The sequence below is a fragment of the Peromyscus californicus genome, unplaced genomic scaffold, assembly GCF_007827085.1.
Source record: "Peromyscus californicus insignis strain IS unplaced genomic scaffold, ASM782708v3 Scaffold_12__1_contigs__length_115047231, whole genome shotgun sequence".
In the NCBI taxonomy this organism is placed as follows: domain Eukaryota; kingdom Metazoa; phylum Chordata; class Mammalia; order Rodentia; family Cricetidae; genus Peromyscus; species Peromyscus californicus.
In genome coordinates, this window is record NW_026294413.1 from 21,548,739 (window position 1) to 21,563,017 (window position 14,279).

The 14,279-nt window shown below is 38.2% G+C and overlaps 1 protein-coding gene and 1 pseudogene across 13 annotated transcripts in view; one reads left to right on the forward strand and one right to left on the reverse strand.

Moving 5' to 3' along the window:
• The window catches only part of Mycbp2 (MYC binding protein 2), a 252,489-nt gene that overhangs the window by 25,235 nt on the left and 212,975 nt on the right, over positions 1-14,279 (forward strand). For all 13 annotated transcript variants that reach the window (XM_052732538.1, XM_052732541.1, XM_052732539.1 and 10 more), the window contains exon 2: positions 6,086-6,161. In XM_052732538.1, the coding sequence (XP_052588498.1) occupies positions 6,086-6,161 (76 nt within the window). The remainder of the gene's footprint in view (positions 1-6,085; positions 6,162-14,279) is intronic.
• Positions 9,956-13,347, reverse strand: LOC128107077 (40S ribosomal protein S2-like; annotated as a pseudogene).

Genomic DNA, 14,279 nt, shown 5'->3' on the forward strand with positions numbered 1-14,279 from the left:
AAACTTTTTAATTCAATATACACATTTAGGTATATGTAAAGACCTATGTATCTAAGTGCTATTTTAGATACATTCTTTCCATAAGTATTGATATCATATTTAGTTCTCATTTAACAGGAAATATTTTTTTAGTTTCCATTGTGACTAGATGCTTGACCCATAACTTATTTAGAGGCTCATTTTTGTGGGGGAGAGGGTGCTAACATTTGAGAATTTAAAGTTCTCTTTCTGTTGTTAGTCTCTACTTTTTCTTTGATGAAAGAATTACCTTATGCACTTAGGAGGCTGAAGCAGACGAATAGAAAGTTTGAGGCCAATTTAAAGAACACAGTGACTCTGAGATTAGCCTGGGCTTTGTAATGAGACCCTGTATCTTATCACCACCATCAACAAAAGGTGTCATTATGGACCATGTGTACATCTAAAGAACCGCTAGTGTTTTGTCTGCTTTAATAGTACTCATCTGACTGAATGACGCTCACTTCTCATTTGTGTTTGAATGCTTCATATGTGCATAAAAGAGAATATCAGTGCTCTCAGTTTATCTTGAGGTGTTCTATCCTCGGTTGTCTAATTCTAGAGCTTTCTTTTTTTTTTTTTTTTTCCCCGAGACAGAGTTTCTCTGTGTAGCTTTGCGCCTTTCCTGGATCTCGCTCTGTAGACCAGGCTGGCCTCGAACTCACAAAGATCCACCTGCCTCTGCCTCCCAAGTGCTGGGATTAAAGGCGTGCGCCACCACCGCCCGGCTCTAGAGCTTTCTTATGATGGTTTAGTCTGTGTACGAAAACAATGATTTGATCCTGTATAGTATCTTATTTTAGGGAAATAGAAGCTAATAGCACATCTTTACACATAGGACAGGAAGATAATTTAAAAGTAATTATATCAATAAGCATAGTTATGTTTTGAATAGTTTCTCTGTATTACATACATACATATTTTTATATTTGATACAAACCATTCTAGTAATATTTTATAAAATGTACCTTAGGCCAGTGTTGTCTTTAATTTTTCTCATTTTTCCTGAAATTACTACATGACCTAAGAATATAGGTATATAAATTAAACATTTAGTTGGTAATAAATTATTAGAAAATTTATTTTAATACAACCTTTGGTGTACATGCAGCTTGTTACTAAAGATGAAAGCAAATTTGTGTACTAATGGATGGATATGTTTGTTTATTTTTACACAAAGAATTAACTCTTTGGTGGATACTGAATATTCTCAGATAAGAACCTTCAGCCATTACAGAGTTATTGATATTTTATAATCACTAGTGCTAGGAATGCTCTTTCATATAAATATTTAGTATATGACTGAACTGAGTTTAGGGCTGTTTCAGAAATTACTGGAAATACTGTCCAGGCCAAGCCAAAAATGATTTAATATTTTTTTTATGAAGTTCAAGTAATTAACTTTTGAAATGAAACACTTTAACACAATACAATCTAAAGGGATACTAATTTGATACTTGCTGAAGAACGACTATAGGAAAATAATTCATTCATTGTTTTCATAACCAAATCATGTTTATGTAAGAGCAGAAAAGATTGTATAACAGAAATACTACTTCATAACTCACAGTAGTATCACATTGACCTGAAATATTTCAGGTGGTGGTTATTGGTGTTTGGTGACACCCTGTCCTATGTAGTGCAGTGTGTTCAGAACTAAGGCTGCAGTGCAGTTTTATGATGCAACTTGGCCTAGCAGAACACCTGGATTCGTAATACCTTTGATTGTGAATTAGGTTTTGTTTGCTGTGTGCTCAGAAACGTTTGACTGTTGTTTTTGTTTATTTGCTTGCTTTTGTTTGTGCATCACTTACATTCAGTTACACTCATCTCAATAAGGTCATGGCTCACAGTCAGTACTGATCAGGCTCAGCAAGAGATGGTACAAGTGTCAGATGTAGTCTAGTTCTTGTTTTTGTGTAGACCATGAGTTAAGAATGAATTCACATCTTTAAAGCTGGAAAAAAATATCAGGAATGTTTTGTGATAGAGAGAATTCCATAAAATATGAGTTTCAGTATTCAGGAATAAAGTTTTATTCATAGCCACACTCTATTTCTGTACACTCTCTGGCTGTGTTGTGTTCATACTATTGATGATTAAAGCAGCTTTCACAGATTGTGCGACCCCAAAAAGTGAATTACTTAACTCCCTCACCTTTTATAGAAAATGTTTTCCTATTCTTGCTTTAGATTACAGCTTAGTAATTTTAGTTTGCATTTATACACAAAATTAGGTAAAAGATTGAAACCCTTTAACCCCAAATATTCTGTACATTTGGATTCTTCAAAAGTTGGCATTTGAGTTAGAAGGAACTAAAGAAAAAGATTTGAATGAAATATTTTTTAAAATTGTGATTAATTGCTGTTTTGTTAGGAAACAGACCCACTAATAAGCTTATAGGAAAACCAAGGACATAATCAGCTGAGTAACTTTTACAGGCTCAGTTGTTTTTACATTGCAGAAACATTTAACATTCCTTAAATAATGTAACAATCTTTTTCATATAACTTTTAAAGTATTTTAATTTTATTTTCTGTGTGTGAGGGTTTTGCCTGCATGTATGTATGAATGTTCATCACATTCATGCCTGGTGTCTGCAGAGGCCAGAAGAAGGCAATGGGCCCCCTGGAATTGGAGTTACAGGCAGTTGTGAACCATCATGCAGGTGCTGAGGAATTGAACTTGGGTCCTCTGCAAGATCAGCAAATGTTTTAAGTGCTGAGCCTTCTCTCCAGCCCTTAATGTATTTAAGATATTTACCTCACTTTAAAAGCATCTTTCACTTCTACCATACCTTCACAAGTATAAAGTTCTTTTTGTGAAAATAAAAAAATGTTTTATAAGCCCAATTATAGACATTTTTCTTGGAACTTCTGTTGATTTGGGATTTAAAGTCTTAAATCACCAGAAAATCCAAAATGAATTGTTGGTCTCTAAGACTGGTTTCTGGAGTCTAATTTTAGATATCATGAAAAAATGGTTAGCTCTTAAATGTAGTTAGGTGTTAGGATGTTTCGTTATTGACAAAAGTAGTTTTCCAATGTTGGATACAAGTTCCCTTTATATAATCTCCCCCTAATAGAGGCTCTTTTAAAAACCCTCTACCTCTAAAATGCAGATTGAAGTGGCAGAGGTGGCCATAGCCAGATGTTGGAAGAGGATGTTTTAGATGATGTTAGTGTTTTTAGACTATCTGAAGGGAATCAAGAAGACACTGTTTTAAGTAGGAGAATTGCCCACTTAGATGTGTGTCTACAAAGTGACCTGGGTTCTTTTGTGAAGAATGGATTGAAGGGGGTCGGGGGTGGTAGTAGTGGTGGGAGGTGTGGATGTACAGAACTGTTAAGTGTTGCATGGTGCTAGAGGTCATTTATTAGAGTAGCTGAAGTAGAGATTCTGTGGACATAAACAAGAGCTATTATGAGATATAACTGTCTAGCTTTTGTGATTATTTTGATGAGAGGCAACTTTTCATATGCTGATTGCCCCTGTCCATCTTATATCCCTTTAGTAACTTGAAATGAAGCCCATTTTTCTTTTTAACAGATTAACTTTTACCTGACTTTTTTATTTGGAAATAACCTTCCTGCCTACAAATGACCTAGTTAAATTTTTCTTCCTTCCTTCCTTCGTTCCTTCGTTCCTTCCTTCGTTCCTTCGTTCCTTCCTTCCTTCCTTCCTTCCTTCTTTCTTTTCTTTTATTCTTTCTTTCTTTCTTTTCATATTTGGCTTTAGAAAAAGGCTTTTTTTTTGTTGTTTTTTTTTTATAAGTCTGTTGGCGGGGTCACAAGTCCATGATTAATTGTTATTTCGTCTGTGAGCCCTACTCTCTTACTTTGGTTAGTTATTTTTTTGTTATTAAAATTTTTTCATATAATACATTTTGATTGTATTTTCCTCTCTTTTAACTACTCCAAGTTCCACCCACCCCCACCCAACTTCATCCACTCAGCTTCATGTTCTCTCTCTCAAAACAAACAAAACCAAAATGTGGTTGGTTACTCCCATGACATTTGTGCCGAAATGTTCATCAGCTGGTGAATGGATAGTAAAAATGTACATTTATGCAATGGAATATTATTCAGCTAGCAACAGTCATCCTGATTGAGGTAACCCAGATCCCAAAGACACATACTTCATATTTTCTCCTATATGTGGATACTATCTTTCAAGCTTTAGATGTGTGTGTTTCAATCTGAATAACCACAAAGGTTAGGTAGATAAAGGGACCAGGGAATGGAGGGAATTTATTTTCCTCTTTGCCACTGCTTCTATCATAGTAGTTATAAGAGCTTAAGAGCTTGACCTCAACATCTATAATAATAATTGTGATTGTCTTATCCCCTCCTCATCTTCTGCCCCCTCTATCTTCCTCCCATTCAGTTCCTGTACCTCCTCTTTTTCTATTTTTAAATCATTACATTCATCTATTTGTTAATACTCTCCCTCTCCCTGTGTCTCTCTGTCTCTGTGTGTGTGTGTCTGTCTGTCTGTCTGTGTATGTGTCTGTGTAGTCAGAGAACAATGTGTGGAAGTTGGTTTTCTCCCTTTATCATATGGTACCCAAGGATTGAAACTCAGGTCACTGAGCTGTCCTACCAGTTCACTTTTTCTATTTTTGTTTTGTTTTGGGACAGTATCTCTCTGTAGCACAGGATGTCCTCACATTTCTGATTCTCCTGCTATATCCTTATGAGAACTATGAATTCTGGAATTATAGGCAGAGAACCACCATGCAGCCTTTTGTTTTTATTAGAGTACTAGCAATCTCTTACTAGATAGTTAAATTGTGCATCCAGTTAAGTCTCTGCTCTCCTCCAGAGCAAAAACTGTCTTTTTTCTTCTATATTTGCTACCTAGGAATTGATTTCTCAGCATAGTAAGCATTCAGAATATGGAGTTGTGTGAAAATGAAATATTTGCCCAGCCTCTTATTCCTCCTCCTTTATTCTTTCCTGCTTTGGGCGAGGACAAGGAGAAAGGACATTTTTCTCTAAGTTACTCAGAAGGTTCTTTACCTAATGCAAAGATCAGGCCTAGGGCAGAGACACTTTGAAATAGCTACTAAAGATATGAGCTCAGATTTTCTTTTCTTTTAAACCTTGATTTTTATTTTATGTGTCTCGGTGTTTTCCCTACATATATGTTTGTCTACCATGTATATACAGTGCCTGCAGAGATTGGGTGAGGGTGTCCAGTGCCCTGGGACTGGAGTTACCTATGGTTGTGAGCTGTCATATGGGTGCTGGGAATTGAACCCTAGTCCTCTGGAACAGCAGCCAATGCTCTTAACCACTAAGCCATCTCTCCAGCCCCTCAAGATTTTCTTTATATTAGTAGTGATTTAATAAAAAGTTACTTGAACCTTTCTGCATTGCAGCTTTCATTAGCATAAAGAACAAGTTTTTTTGTTATTTATTAACATAGCCACTGGTGAAATAAGTTTGTCCTTTTAAAATATTTATTCTGTGTGTATTCATATATACATGTGTGCATATATGAGCAAGCATGCTACAGCATACATGTGAATTTCAGAGACAGCTAGCCTGGCACCATGTGGGTTTTATGGATTGAACTCAGGTTGCCAGATTTAGTGGCAGCCATCCCTGCTCACTCACCATGAGAATCTGGTTGGCCCTGAAGAAAAGTTTTTCTTTTTTAAACTTCATTTAATGCCTCAAATGCTTTGCTTTTATAAAAGGCTTTATACAGTCCTTTTTGTAATTATTTATTTAATACGTATTTCCTATCTTTTTTTTTTTTTTTAATTTTTCAAGGCAGGATTTCTCTGTGTATCCCTGGCTGTTCTGGAATTCCCGCTCTGTAGATCAGGCTGGCCTTGAACTCAGAGATCCACCTGCCTCTACTGGGATTAAATTCATGCACCACCACTGCCCAGCTTTAAATGTTGTCTTCTTAAAAGCTACTTTAATACTAGTATATGTATATATATTGCTTTATAGAAGCTGTAAGAAATATGCAAGTGTCTATTAAAAATACATGTTTTCACTGGTTTTGTATGTCTTGATGTAAATATTCATAATATATGCACTTTTGTTTTTAGGAATAAGAAAATTTTAAATAAGAAGAAATTGAAACGAAAACAGAAGAGCAAATCAAAAGTAAAGACAAGAAGCAAGGTAAAGTTGCTAGCAACATGTTGACATAGTAATTGGAACAAAAATGAAAAGACAAAATAGGAGTGTAACTGGCAAATAATTATGTTCTATGTGCTAAAGTAATTTTGTCTAAGCCTCTTTTTAAAAGTAAATTTTGAATTTATTCTTTGAAAACTTTATGTCTGTTACTCCCACGACCCACTTGCTTGAGAGGCAGAGGCAGGTGGATTTCTATGATTTTAATAAGAGTACCTGGGTTTGGGTGCCAGTACTCATGTGGTAGCTAACAACCATCCATAACTCCAGTTCCAAGAGGTCTGATGCCCTCTTCTGATCTCACCAGGCACCAGGCAGTCACATGGTGTAGGTACATACATGCAGCAAAACACTCATCCACATAAATTAACAAAACAAAAACCACACAAGTTATTTTACAGTTCTGTAATTCAAAACAGATCTCACTGGATTAAAATCAAGATGTTAGTGAAGCTGTCTTCCTTCTAGAGGCTCTAGAAGGGCACAAAATGACTTTCTTTTCCAATTTCTATAGACTGCTTCATTCCTTATTCCATGGCCTCTGGGATGTATCAAAGCCAGTCGTAGTTGTGTTCTTCTGGCTGTATCCTTATGGCACACTTCTGTTGAATCTTCTTCTTGGATTGCCCTGTAGCTCTCTTTAATGTACGAAACACCTTTGTGAACACATTGGCCATCTAGATAATTTATCACAGTTTTCCTAACAAGGTTCTTAATTCAGTCACATCCACAGAGTCCCTTTTCGCATGTGAAGGTGTAATATTCTCATGGGTTCTTGGATCGGAATGTAGTTTTCTTGGAGGGCATTTCTTTCCCTATCAGTCCCCTGTAGCTGAAGTTTTCTCCAGTCCTGCCTGGCCCACAGTCAGGACAAATCTCTCTCACTCGCCAGTCCTGCAGTTGCTCAGATCCAACTGAGTAAACACACAGAGACTTATATTGCTTACAAATGGTGGTGTAGCTAGAGTTTTCCTGCCTGGCCCACAGTCAGGACAAATCTCTCTCACCTGCCAGTCCCATAGCCGCTCAGACCCGACCAAGTAAACACAGAGACTTATATTGCTTACAAACTGTATGGCCGTGGCAGGCTTCTTGCTAACTGTTCTTACAGCTTAAATTAATCCATTTCCATTAATCTATACCTTGCCACGTGGCTTGTGGCTTACCGGTACTTTACATCTTCCTTGTCCTGATGGCGGCTGGCAGTGTCTCCCTGACTCAGCCTTCCACTTCCCAGTTTTGTCTCCTCCTTGTCCCGCCTATACTTCCTTCCTGGCCACTGACCAATCAGTGATTTATTTATTGACCAATCAGCAACACATTTGACATACAGACCATCCCACAGCACTTCCCCCATTTTTTTTTTTCAAAAAGGAAAGTTTTAACCTTAACAAAGTAAAATTACATATAATTTGGGAATTTGGGCGTAGCTTCTCTTACTACTTCCTGCTGGAGGGGGGCGCTGTATCTTATGGGGGCATAAAGAAAATTTTAGGATCATGGAGTAGTCCATGAGGCTGTATTGTCTGAGCCAATTGCCTTGAAACCATTCTGGATGTTGGATCATCTGGACCATGATGTCATCGGAGACCTTTCAGGGGGTCTTGGCTGGTCAAACCTGATGTATCTTAATCTGGAACAAATCCATAGCCTCTAGCTTTCTGTGGGAACAAAAGCAGAGACTCTTTTCCAAAGCAACATATCCTTTTTTTTTTTTTTGGTTTTTCGAGACAGGGTTTCTCTGTGTAGCTTTGCGCCTCTCCTGGAACTCACTTGGTAGCCCAGACTGGCCTCGAACTCACAGAGATCCGCCTGGCTCTGCCTCCCGAGTGCTGGGATTAAAGGCGTGCGCCACCACCGCCCGGCTGCAACATATCCTTATATCCAAAGTTTGAAGTCAAGGTATCTTTAAAATATATATATTGGTTTAACTCAACAGCTTTTACAATCAAATGTTTTTCTGCAGTTAAAAATCCCAAAGACAACACAATCCAGATTCTCTGTGTAATATTCATCTTTACGTGGCTTATTTTTTATATTAATTTTACTGTCTCTTTAAAGACTTTATTTTTTTTTTTTGGTTACAGACATAATGTTTTCCTTTACTCAGGCTTCTTGCTATCTAGTTCTTATCTCTTAAATTAACCCATTTCTATAAATCTGTACCTTGCCACATGTCTCGTGGCTTACCAGTATCTTACATGTTGGTACTCATGGTGGCGACTGGCAGTGTCTCTCTGCCTCAGCCCTCCACTTCCCAGAATTCTCTTCTCTTCTTGTTCTGCCTATACTTCCTTCCTGGCTACTGGCCAATCAGCATTTTATTTATACAGAGCGATATCCACAGCAGACCTCCCTCTTGTACATTTATTATACTTTTTTCCTAACAAAACGCTGCCCTCTATAAATCTGTTTTCTTCTTTCTTGAAAATGAAATATCTGTTGAAGGGAGTTAAACAAGAGCAAACTGATAATAGACATCAGTGATCATTTCAAGTGGACCTTGCATAGATAGACTTCACTCTTTTTTTGTCCAATAATTTTCTAGTTTTCCACTGTAGCTCTTGAAATCTTTGCCATTGTCTTCAGGCTTCTGATATTGGTTACTAAATTGACTTTTTTGCTGTGTGAATCAAATCTATCATGCAGGAAAATTCCTCAGCTTCCTGATACCTAGTGTCAGGAGTCTTTTTAAAAGCAGTTTGAGGTAGGATTTAAATCCCACACTATGGTTTGAAAGATACCATATACATAAAATGGTATTTTGTATTCACCTTGTTTTCTATATATCAGTAGTTCATTCCATCATGTTGCTTATTAATGTCTTCTTGCCCTGGTATATCACAATTTGTTGTTCTGTTCACCCAGTGATGATCATTTTGGTGTTCTCAGTTTGGGGACCTTGTTAATAAAGCTTCGGTGAACATTGATGTGCTAATCTTGGTTATCATTTTTCTTGTGTTAATACCTCGCAGTGAAATAGTTAGGTGATATTCCCATTGGTGATTTTGTAGAAAGACTTAGAAGAGTCAAAAAAAAAAAAAAAACCAAAAAACAAAACCCTGAAGACTTCAGGTTAAAATTAATTAAAAGATAGAATTGCTGGTGTCTCAATAGCTTCCTAGTTCTTCTTCATCTGACTACACAGGGTATGTTTTCTGTGGATTATCAATTCAGGTAAGTATTAAGGACTGAAACTTGAAAATCCTTCTATATACCTATTCACCACAACTGAAACTCCAGAGTATATCATCAGCCTTGATGTTTATATAAAGCAATATGACAAACCAGGAGTCATGGTCCATCTGTTGCTCCAGGTGCTTATAACAAAATCATCATTCAGCCGGGCGGTGGTGGCGCACGCCTTTAATCCCAGCACTCGGGAGGCAGAGCCAGGCGGATCTCTGTGAGTTCGAGGCCAGCCTGGACTACCAAGTGAGTTCCAGGAAAGGCGCAAAACTACACAGAGAAACCCTGTCTCGAAAAACCAAAAAAAAAAAAAAAAAAAAGATTCAAAACTCAGAAACAATTTTTAGCCGGGCGGTGGTGGCGCACGCCTTTAATCCCAGCACTCGGGAGGCAGAGCCAGGCGGATCTCTGTGAGTTCGAGGCCAGCCTGGGCTACCAAGTGAGTTCCAGGAAAGGCGCAAAGCTACACAGAGAAACCCTGTCTCGAAAAACAAACAAAAAAACAAAAAAACAAAAAAAACAAAACAAAAAAAAAATCATCATTCACTGCCATAGAGAAAATTCTAAACTTCCACAACTCTAAGCTTTAGCTAAGAGTCAGACATTTCTCCCTTGGAAAAATATAGGAGCAAATAGTCATATTCTGAACAGTGTCTATTTTCTCAGAGATGGCATGGCAAAAATTTTTTAAGAACCTTGAAAACTTTGCAAAAGGGTTTATTTATTTGTAATCCCATTGTCTGTCAGTATATGACAAGCCCAGTTGCATCACATATATTCAGCACCTGGTATTAGCTTCTTAGCTTTATGTCCCTACAGTTAGTGCATAGGGTTTCTCACTATGATTTTAGCTTGTGTGTCTTGATAACTAATGATGTGAAGATTTCTTTATCTTTCTTTTTTTTTTAAATAGACTTAATTCACTTTAATTTTCTTATATAAAAACTCTTACATGGTGGCCACAGCTGGAGCCTGGGTCCTCTGAACAGAGACTCTGGTGTGCGTTTTTACAAGATGGTCAGTGAATTCCTGATAAGGAGACATAGTGAACACAGTCTCTTTCCGGAAGTTGGGGGTCAGGTAGCTAGCGATAGGTCTTAGAGATGGCATCAATGGTGGCAGCCCGAACTGACCTACTCTGGTGATAGGATGGCCAAACACCCTAATTGTCGTGCTAGAAACCTCAGCCAATGACTGAGGGAACCGGATGCAGAGATCCACGGCCAGGCCCCAGGTGGAGCTCCAGGAGTCCAATTGGTGAGAAAGAGGAGGGTTTGTATGAGCAAGAATTGTTGAGACCAAGATTGGATAAAGCACAGGGACAAATAGCCAAACGAATGGAAACACATGAACTATGAACCAATAGCTGAGGAGCCCCCAACTGGATCAGGCCCTCTGGATAAGTGAGACAGTTGATTAACTTGATCTATTTGGGAGGCATCCAGGCAGTGGGTCCGGGACCTGTCCTCAGTGTATGGCTGTTTGGAACCTGGGGCCTATGCAGGAACACTTGGCTCAGCCTGGGAGGAGGGAACTGGACCTGCCTGGACTGAATCTACCAGGTTGAACTCAATCGCCAGGGTAGTCTTTACCCTGAAGGAGATGGGAATGGGGTGTGGGCTGGGGGGAAAGCAGGGGGGGGGGGGGGCGGGAGGAGGGAGAACAAGGGAATCCGTGGCTGATATGTAAAATTAAATTAAATTATAAAATAAAATAAAAATTTAAAAAAAAAGGCGGCCTTGGCAAAGTTGCCAAGGGTGGCAGTGCAACTCCTGGCTGATGTGTAACAGTCATCAATACTGGCCATCATCAGTAGCTTCTTGGGCACAGGAGCAGAGACTATGCCAGTGCCTCTGAGGGTAGGGATGAGATGCATCAACACAGAGGAGACACAATGGCCTGTCACTTTGCATGAAAAAGTGTAGGGCTTGCCAATCTTGTTTATAGCCTCTCTGCACAGGCACAATGGAAAGCTTGGCCAAGATGATAGCCCCTGGAAAGCAGTGGCACTTAACACCAACACCATCATGACCATTGTAATCCCCAATAGTGACAAAGCCTTGAACCCGGTCCACTGGCCAGCCCGAGTCTGCTTCTGCACTGGCATGATCCTTAGAACCTCATCCTTTAGGGATGTGTCCAGGAAAAAAAAAATCAATAGTCCCAGATTCCTTAATGGTCAGGGAGAACAGGTAGATCTCTCCCAGGAATTGATGTTCATGTCCTTAACTAGGTGGACCGCCTTGGTGACAGGGATCCACTCCTTGTCTTTGGCTTTATCTCCATGAGCCCCATGGACTCAGACATGATTGTGGCCGCTAAGACCACTGCTGAATCCTCTGCAGAAGCCACTGTAGCCTCTTAATCCTGGGCCCTGGGTCCTCTGGGCCTTCTCACTGCACCAGAGTCATCTACCATTTGTTGTTTTCTTGAAGAAGAAGCATGAACATGTCTTTATGTGTCTTTGACTATTCATTTTTTTATTGTAAAATGTCTGCTCAGATCTTGCTTACCCCTTTTATAACTATTTTCTTACTATTGAGTTGTCAGTATTCTTTGTATATTCTACATATCAGTATTCCAAAAATTTTATCCTCTTCTGTGACTCACTTTTTTTTATTTCCCCACCCTACCTGATACTCCACACCTGATCTCCCCGCAACTCACATTCCCACCCATTCCCAGTCCATCCATAACATCAGTTCTATTTCCCTCTCCCAGGGAGATCAATGCCTTCCTTACTAGACCCCTCCTCTTTCCTAACCTCTCTCTAGGTCTATGGATTGTAGCTTTGTTATCATTTTCTTAATGGCTAATACCCACTTATAAGGGAATACATAACATATTTATCTTTATGCATCTGGGTTACTGTTGTGGGATATTTGTACATTGTGTGAAGATATATTGCTGTGATTGGTTTAATAAAGAGCTGAACAGCCAATAGTTAGGCAGAAGATATAGGCGGGACTTTCAGGCAGAGAGAGAGGAAAATAGGATATGAATCTAGGTGCAAGATGGAGACACCATGGAGACAGCAAACGAGATGGACACACAGAATGGGAGGGAGGTAAAGGCCATGTGGTAGAATGTAGATTAATAAAATTATTGATTGATTTAAGTTATAAGAGCTAATGGGACAAGCCTAAGCTAATGCCGAGTTTTCATAATTAATAGTAAGTCTCCTTATAATTATTTGGGAGCTGGCTGGCAGGACAGAAAAAGACTCATTAGAGGTTACCTCACTCAGGATCATTTTTTCTAGTTTCATCCATTTGCCTGCAGATTTCATTGTTTCATTTTTTTAAAATAGCTGTATAAACTCCATCATGTAAATGTATCACAATTTCTTTGTTCATTCTTCTATTGAGGGACATCTAGGTTGTTTCCAGTTTCTGGCTATTATGAATAGACATAATGAACATAGTTGAACAAGTGTTCTTGTAGGATGGAGTGACCTTTGGGTATATGCCCAGGAATGTTATAAGCTAGGTCTTTAGGTAGATTGATTCCCAACTTTCTGAGGAATCGACATAATGATTTCCATAGTGGGTGTACAATTTGCACGCCTACCAGCAATGGAAGAGTGTTCCCCTTGTTCAACATCCTTGTCAGCATGAATTGTCACTTGTGTTGTTAATTTTCTGACAGGTGTAAGATGGAATCTCAAACTAGTTTAAATTTGAATTTCCCTGATAGCTAAGGATGTTGACCATTTCTTTAAGTGTTTCTCAGCCATTTGAGATTCCTCTATTGACAATTCCCTGTGTTTAGAATGTACCACATTTTTATATTGGATATTATTATTTTTTATCTAGTTTTTTGATTTCTGTATATATTTTGAATACTAGTCCTCTATGGGATGTGGAGTTGGTAAAAATCTTACCCATTCTGTAGGCTGCTTCTCCAGCCAATTGATGATACTCTTTGCCTTTCAGAAGCTTTTCAGTTTCATGAAGTCCACTTTATTAATTGTCAATCTTAGTACCTGCATTATCAGGGTTCTGTTCAGAAAGTTGTCTCCTGTGCCATTGTGTTCAAGGCTATTTCCCGCTTTCTGTTCTATCAGGCTCACTGTATCTGACTTTATATTGAGGTCATTAATCCATTTGGAGTCGTTTTTGTGCAGGACGATAAATATGGATTTATTTGGATTCTTCTACATGCAGACAATCATTTTGACCAGCACTATTTGTTGACCATGTTGTCTTTTTTTCCAGTGTGTATTTCTGGCCTCTTTATCAAAAATCAGGTGTCATATGTGTATGGATTTATGTCTGGGTCTTCAGTTTGATTCCATTGATCAACATGTCTGTTTTTATGCCAATACCTTGTGGGTTTTATTACTGTCGTTCTGTAGTATAACTTGAAATTAGGGATGGTGATACCTCCAGTAGTTCTTTTATTGTTAAGGATTGTTCTAACTATCCTGGGTTTTTGTTTTTCCATATAAAGTCAGAAATTGTCATGTTAAACTCTGTAAAGAATTATGTTGGAATCTTGATAGGGGATTGTATTGAATCTGTACATGGTCATTTTTACTACGTTAATCCTGCAGATACATGAACATGGAAGATCTTTCTGTCTTCTGATATGTTTTTTAATTTCTCTTTTCAAAGACTTGAAGATTTTTATCATACAAGTCTTTAACTTGCTTGGTTAGAATTACCCCAAGATATTTTGTATTATTTGAGGCTATTGTGAAAGGTATTGTTTACCTGATTTCTTTCTCAGTCCATATGTCATTTGTATATAGGGGGGCTACTGAATTTTTTTTTTAATCTTGTATCCAGCTACTTTGCTGAAAGTGTTTATCAGCTATAGAAGTTCCTTGGTGAAATCTTTTAGTGTTACTTATGTATTATCATATCATTTGCAAATAGCAATACTTTGACTTCTTTTCCAATTGTGTTGATC